The sequence below is a fragment of the Clupea harengus genome, chromosome 7 (genome assembly GCF_900700415.2).
Source record: "Clupea harengus chromosome 7, Ch_v2.0.2, whole genome shotgun sequence".
NCBI classification, from domain to species: domain Eukaryota; kingdom Metazoa; phylum Chordata; class Actinopteri; order Clupeiformes; family Clupeidae; genus Clupea; species Clupea harengus.
In genome coordinates this window covers 12,644,983-12,652,059 of record NC_045158.1, presented here as the reverse complement: position 1 = coordinate 12,652,059, position 7,077 = coordinate 12,644,983, and the positions used below count along the sequence as shown (strand labels likewise).

Sequence of the window (7,077 nt, the reverse complement as noted above, 5' to 3'; positions counted from 1 at the left end):
CAAATGTTTACCGGTAACTGCTCTCTGACACACATGCTCAGTTTGCCTTGGTAAAATGCGGAGACCATCTGCCAAAACGGTCTAGCATTTCGTTTGGTTAATTTAAAGACTATGTAATGGCTGTGGAATTAGAATGTGAGAATGCTATCGGAATGCGACAAGGGCCAAATTTTTAGACTGCCTCGCAAGTGGAAAAAGTGGAAAAGCTATTACCTCCATAGACATATAAAGGTATATATGTCTATGATTACCTCCGCTGCCCTCCCCCCACACAGCCCACTCAGCCCATACAGCCCCCCCCCAGGGCCCAGTGATCAGCCTTTGGAGCTCGGACTCGGACCTCATCTCCAAGTGTGAATGGCACGTGTGATGTCATTGCCCCCGGTGGGAGTAGGCTGGGATATTAAGCCTGTGTCGGCTGAATTCCAAAGCCACACAGCTGCGGTAATTAGTGAGTGAGGGGTTGTGGTGGGGGGACTCGGGCTTAGATTTGTGACTGTTGGTTGCCGTGAAGATCAATCCACAGTCGAATAGATTGAGCCCTCTGCTGTTGTCTGCAGGTGAGTTCTAGAACATTCTGAAGGCTTTCCACTGCGGGACCTAGTGGTGTAAACACGTGGTGAAAGAGGGATGCGGAGAAGTTGCTAATAAACTATACCCATCTGGCTACACTCCATATACGCCACTCACATATATTTGCACAGTATAAAAATTTACAGATTTTCTTTTTCTATTGTTTCTGTCTGCTACTGACAAGTGCCAATGTCACTTAAGGGTTACAACCTGTAACAAGCCTGTAGTGTGAAATAATGATTCAGTTCTGATTAACCGTGACAAGGACAAGATAGTAGATATGAATGTGATGTGAAATTCTGCAAGCATTTCTGTTATTTCTGCAGAGTCACTGTGCCCGTGAGGTCACCTTTCTGTGCTTCAAAGTCCATCATTGCCCTCTTGTGACCACAACACATGCCAGTCAGATGTTGGAGGAAATTACCCCACAGGTGGAACTGTGTAAGTAAGACTGAGTCTAAGTTTGAGTAAGACCTGCTGGGACCTCAGTTTTGGCCCTATTTGTATAATGTGAGGCTACTCATTAATTCTGTTATTTTTCCATTGGGACATCCTCCCCCAACCACCTTTAATTCTGTTAATTATTGTAATGTACGCTGTTTAAGGTGTGATGTGATTCACTCCTTGTCATTTCATTTCTACATTTTGAAACCTGTTGTAAGTGTGACAGCCTGAACACAAACCAATCTGCCCAGTTGACCCATTCCAACTCACTCTCTAATGAAAATAAATTAAGTGGGAAATTGAAGGCAGAACCGCCATCAACAGACAAGTTATGGTCTCTCAAGATATGGGTTTTATTAAAAACAAAAGCCTTCATTTCTCTGCAATCAGCTACGATAATCTCGTTATATTAAATTAGGAGTCGTTCCCACAGAATTCGTGGGGTTGTCCTAGAGGCTGTGTTTGACGACGCACAATAACAACCTGCTGTATATCCATGGCTTTCCCTCCACTTCGTTGCTCTCACTTCTGGAATGTTCCTTTGGGAAAGTTTGTGAGTGTGTGGAATGGCTAAGATCATTTCCCCCTCGGCCGGCTTCATAAGGAGATATAGCCGGACCCAGAGTCTCACTAGTATACACACACACACACACACACACACACACACACACACACACACTCCAATGTGACACAGCACTCCACCAGTTGACGGTTTAATGTAGCAGCCCCACTGATGTACTACTTCTATATTTGTACAAGTGGAGAAGCACAACAGCTGAGCGTGCCTGAGGAGAATGTGTGCTGGGCTTCTCATACTCCATAAGGTGCCAGAGGAAATCAACAATTAGCCTCCGCAGAGGCCAATACTGAACTCATAAAGTGTAAAGATCATTTGTGTATGTGTACATGGAAAAGCATTTGTTGAAATAATGATACAGATAAATTATGTAGAGATGAGTTCATCGCTGACACAATAGCCATGACATTGAATGAATGTTCAATATGTCCATTGGAAATCTCTAGGTTTTGTGTAGTATGTAATGTTCTGATGATTTTTTCAATTAAAATGTAATTGCTGATCTACCAAGAGTTTATTAACAAGAGTTACTGTTGACCACTAATACAGCTGCGGTGAGCTTCATGGTTATATTTTGGACAATCACATGCTGTTTTAGGTAATAGATAAACTCAGACTTTGACCCCTGTCTATTTAAGACTGTCTATTTTTCATTGCGCTAAGGAAGAGCACTTTTGACTGCAGGGCAATCCCTCCGTACGGTACGAAAAAATAATCTTAATATTTATTAGAAGGTTAGGTTAATATATACAGGATAATTGTGTTACTGTAGTTAGAATGAACTTTGTGTGTCTTAATGTTGATTTTGTGCTTTTACCTTTGTGGTCAGCTTGGTAAAAAACACAAAATCTGTACTCTTGAGCATGTGTAGTGTATTTTGGTACAGTAATTGGGACTATGATATATCCTGTGACAAAAAAATGGGATTAGGAATACATCACACAATAGGATTTTTGGAATGCCTAAGTCATGTAGAGTTTATCTGACTTTCAGATGCTAGGAAAAAAAAAGTAGAGCGTTGCAAATACTGTCTACATCTCATTTGGTTTCCAAATGACACAGCACAAACAGGGGTGAAGGGCTTTGTTCCTCTCTGCCTGGGAGAATAAAGGAATGAATAAAGGTCAGCATGTATTGTAAGGTCAAAAGTAAAAGGTAAACGTGTTCCAGCAGTGTAAAAAAAAACAGTAATGGTTGCCTTCACCATGCACTGCAATGCTTTTACTGCAGTGTGTATGATGTATCTTTGTGTGAGTGTGTGTGCGTGCGTGCGTGCGTGCGTGTGTTAATAATTGTTAATAGTTAAAAAAGTTAATCAATCAAGACACCCACAATGAATAGCACAGGATGGCTTGTCATTATGAGTAAGTGCTTTTCCCTATTATTTCAATACCTCACAGTCCTGGAGACAGCCGGTATTGTCAGGACAAACTTTAATTCATATTCATTCAATTCAGAATACTGACTGAAAATCCTACTTTAGTCTTCTCTTAGCAGATAACCCAGTGTGGCATAGGTGGGCAGACCATGAGCTGCACAGATGTCACTGTCTCGTCGGGCCAGAGGATGCCAGCCGTAGGCCTGGGCACCTGGAAGAGCAGCCCTGGGCAGGTCAGACTCCGGTCAAGACGCACCGCGCTAGCTCATCCATTAAACCCCTACCACTGCACCTCAGCAGCGCCCTAATTATTAAGCCTCATCAGTCACAGCTAATGCCACTATATACATGCCTGTCTATTAGCGTATGCCTGATGCATTGGCGATATAAGTGATTTTGTGAGGTTGATGGATGACGGTAATTTGTGTGTGTATGTGTGAAGGTGAAGCAGGCAGTGCTGGCTGCACTCGACTGTGGCTACAGGCACATTGACTGCGCAGCGGCCTACAGCAACGAGCACGAGGTGGGGGAGGCTCTGGCTGAGAGGGTTGGGCCCGGGAAGGTAAGAGAAAATCAAAGTTGCAGAAAACCATAAGGTTCTACATAGAAACGGTTCCACAGTGCCTTTAAAATGGTTCTTGATTGCTGGTGTTGCAGTGAAGCTGAAGCCTAAGAGTCCTTCTAACCGTCATATTATGAAAACATTTACAGGAATCAAAAGGGGCTAGGTCACTGTGGCTCTTGTGTATGTGAACAATGAGTAGAAAAGCCTTGTGAAGTGGGAATGTGTTTTACCCCTAGCCCCTGAAACGGGAGGAGGTCTTTGTGACCTCTAAGTTGTGGAACACCAAGCACCACCCTGATGATGTGGAAGCTGCCTGCCGGAAGACCCTCTCCGACCTGAGGCTCAGCTACCTGGACCTGTACCTCATGCACTGGCCCATGGCCTTCGAGTAAGTGTTCTACTGACTCAACAGGGTGGGATCCTCAGCTTTCCTCAAGGGTGCAAGGAAAATTAATGTTTCTCAAGGTCCTGTGTGCTGTAGCTGAGTTTTATCCTAATAGGATTCTCCCCTTTTGGGTCAACTTCTAAGAATATAATAAAGATGCTTTCAAAAATCTATTTATCTGCATTTGTGAAGATTCAAGCAGTGCTTGAAGTGTAATGTGAAGGTAAGGTCTAGGTCAAAACAAGAGAGAAACTTGTGGAATTCTCATCGGCCTGTGGAGTATGTCAGTAGCTGTGACATTTCTGGGTTTAGCTAACCTTTCAATGACCTGTAGCATACATAGAATAGGTTACACAACCTGAAATCTCTATAGTCAGAATGCAAATTTGTGTGACCGCCGAACCAGGTGCTCTTCACAATCCAGCCTAGAAGGGGAATGACTGGCCTCACTCATCTAAACTATTAGTCACGGCTGTCGAGAGACCCTTCATATGTAAGAGGCCTGTCGTGAGTTTACTCCTCCAAGGCACTGACCGTGCTGTTTCAGCTCATGAGTTCTACCACCAGGTGTTAGAGTTGTTGAGGTGAGTTGAGATGTTGGTTCAAGAGGGTCCAGATCTGGAATGACCCCAAATCATTAATCTGGGTCTCCAGGAGGGGGGTTGAGCTGATGCCTAGACGGCCCAATGGCACCGTTCGCTACGCAGACACCCACTACCGAGATACCTGGGTGGCCATGGAGAAGTTGGTGGATCAGGGCCTGTTGAAGGCTATAGGGTTGTCCAACTTCAACGCCAAGCAGATTGATGACATTTTTAGCATTGCAAAGCACAAACCAGTTGTGAACCAGGTATGATACAGTCAGCAACCATTTCAATTTTATATAATGTACAGATATTTATGCAATCAAACCATATACAGAGGAACCACAACAAAGAAAATAATATAGGCATTTTTAAATGTGCATGTTTTTAAGTTACAGTATATGGTCTGTGCATTGTTATATTGCAGTATTATGCGTCATGGTGTTGCTACACTGTGACTCATTATGTGTAATATGATTGTATTATGTAACATTCTAGTTCAGAGGAGCCAGATTTACCCCAGACAGCAATCAACACTTTTGCTCTGACTGAGGCTCAATTTCTGAGAATCAACTCAATTTTATGACACCTCTTACATAAGACACCATGTCTGAGCAAGTGAGAAATATCAAAGTTGCTTCGACATTAAAAGGGTACTTTAAGTTTGTAAGTGTTGGAGACATACTTGGCCTCAGCAGGTATCTAAGTGATGACTGCACCGTGTGATAGGGGAAGTGAAATGTCAAACCAAAGAGTCATGCTGCAAGTCATGCTGCACTTCATCTAGTGAATCACTCCTTTAGACATAATGCCAAATATAGAATAAGAAAACAGAATTTCTCAAAAAAACAAGCCAAGCCGAGAATGGGGGATTATAAGGAACTGTTCGTGAAATAATGGAACTAAAACATGGCAAGAAAGTCCATCGGTGCTCACTGCTCTGGAAAAGAGAACACATTATCTAAGACTGGTTCTGTGGTTTTGCTCTCCAAACTGATCACTGAAAGGTGGAGTGCCACCCTTACCTGATCCAGTCAGAGCTGCTGGCCCACTGTAAGAGCCGAGGGTTGGCTGTCACCGCCTACAGTCCCCTTGGTTCACCCGATCGCCCCTGGGCCGCCCCAGGTGAGCCCCTGCTTCTGGACGACCCACGCATCCTCGCCATAGCCAAACGCTACAACAAGGCCCCTGCCCAAGTCATTATCAGGTGAGAGGACTGAGTCTGAACCTTGACTGTCACAAAATCTCTTTCAGCCAGTATAACTGGTGCAGTAGGTTTAGTTTCGTGCCAGTAATACCCAGATAAATCACACGTTTGAGACTTAGGAAGCACAAACGCTGGGGAGATGTTCTATTAGTTAGCACAAATTCCATGTTACTCCCTTGCTGTAAAATGACTAATATAAAGCGAACATCTAGGTTGAATTTCAAGTGACACAATGTCACAGCTTGGGTTTTCTCCCCATGTTGTGCTGAGGCTCATTTACAGTGAGTGTTCTGGCCAAATGTCTTAGCTGGCCTGTTTCACTGACACAGATGGCAGGTGCAGAGGGGAGTTATATGCATACCGAAAAGCGTCACTCCATCCAGGATCAAGCAGAACCTCGAGGTAATGGCGCCGCAGTCTTCATATTCAAATGTGGAGAATTCAAGGGCAGGCACTGTTTAAAAGGTCGATTAGCCCATTTCAAAGCCGGCAGCCAAGAGCTGTTATATGCAAATGCTGTTCCATATTTAGCAAGTTGGCCTGTCCTACAACACCCACCCATCACCATACACACTTACCCTTGAGAGAGAGAAAACCGCATAGAATTAGAATTAGCAGTACTTGTGTTTTTTTTTTTTTGCACCTTACGTTTGATTACAGGTCTTTTTGTTTTTTTATTGCCAAATAGGTGTTTGACTTTGAATTATCGGAGAAAGACATGAAGCAGATTGACTCCTTCAACCTTAATGAGAGACTCATCATTCCCACCATAGAGGTAAACACACCCAAGCCGATACTATAAAAGTGCCATGTTCATGTTTGACATGTTATGGCCACTTCCTAAGAGTTGTTTGTTTATTTCCTCCTCACAGAAAGACGGTGTGAGGGTGTGGAGGGACGCGATTCATCCTCACTTTCCTTTCCATGATTCGTACTAACTACCTCTTACCACGCCCAGGGAAACCTAGCTCCTTGGAACCTTCTGATTTCTGCAAGCTACTGTACCAAGCACTGAGAAGTAGTCTGATATTCAACAGGCCGAGTGTGGTATGCTACACTACCAGCCCCACTGTAACAATGAATAAAAAATGTTTCGAATCTCATTCTCACGTATATCCTCTTATTGTATATATTATGGTGAAAAAAAATGTAATTGCTCACCACACTGAGACACTGGCAACAGCAGTCAACACATAACTGTGAGAGTCACTTAGACAAACAAGCCAGCCTATGCCAGGCTACACTTGTCACCAGTCTGTGGAGAGTTCTAGAATCCCATGATCAGGCAGGCTGGGAGTGCTCGCTTGTTTAATGTGTGGCTACTCTCTACACAAAGCCCTCGGAATTGTTTGGTTTAAAGACCA

General features: G+C 43.6%; 1 protein-coding gene across 2 annotated transcripts; it reads left to right on the top strand.

Annotated features, from left to right (window-relative positions):
* The first annotated feature begins 431 nt into the window (after nucleotides 1-431).
* akr1a1a (aldo-keto reductase family 1, member A1a (aldehyde reductase)) lies at nucleotides 432-6,816 on the top strand. Of its 2 annotated transcripts, XM_042708259.1 has the most exons (10): nucleotides 432-560; nucleotides 900-1,014; nucleotides 3,078-3,205; nucleotides 3,415-3,534; nucleotides 3,774-3,925; nucleotides 4,577-4,772; nucleotides 5,514-5,713; nucleotides 6,043-6,115; nucleotides 6,402-6,488; nucleotides 6,586-6,816. In XM_042708259.1, exons 3-10 carry the CDS (start codon nucleotides 3,122-3,124, stop codon nucleotides 6,649-6,651), a joined length of 978 nt encoding a protein of 325 aa, XP_042564193.1. In that variant the 5' UTR covers nucleotides 432-560; nucleotides 900-1,014; nucleotides 3,078-3,121; the 3' UTR covers nucleotides 6,652-6,816. The 2 variants fall into 2 exon arrangements, with proteins under 2 accessions (XP_042564193.1, XP_012684030.1); XM_012828576.3 differs by lacking the exons at nucleotides 432-560; nucleotides 900-1,014 and adding an exon at nucleotides 2,153-2,295.
* Nucleotides 6,817-7,077: the final 261 nt, after the last annotated feature.

Bases quoted from the DNA above. Each gene is read 5' to 3' on its own strand.
- akr1a1a (XM_042708259.1), top strand. From the start codon at position 3,122: ATGAGCTGCACAGATGTCACTGTCTCGTCGGGCCAGAGGATGCCAGCC. The intron at 3,206-3,414 runs GTCAGACTCCGG...GTATGTGTGAAG, and splicing joins GGAAGAGCAGCCCTGGGCAG to GTGAAGCAGGCAGTGCTGGC. The intron at 6,489-6,585 runs GTAAACACACCC...TCCTCCTCACAG, and splicing joins TCATCATTCCCACCATAGAG to AAAGACGGTGTGAGGGTGTG.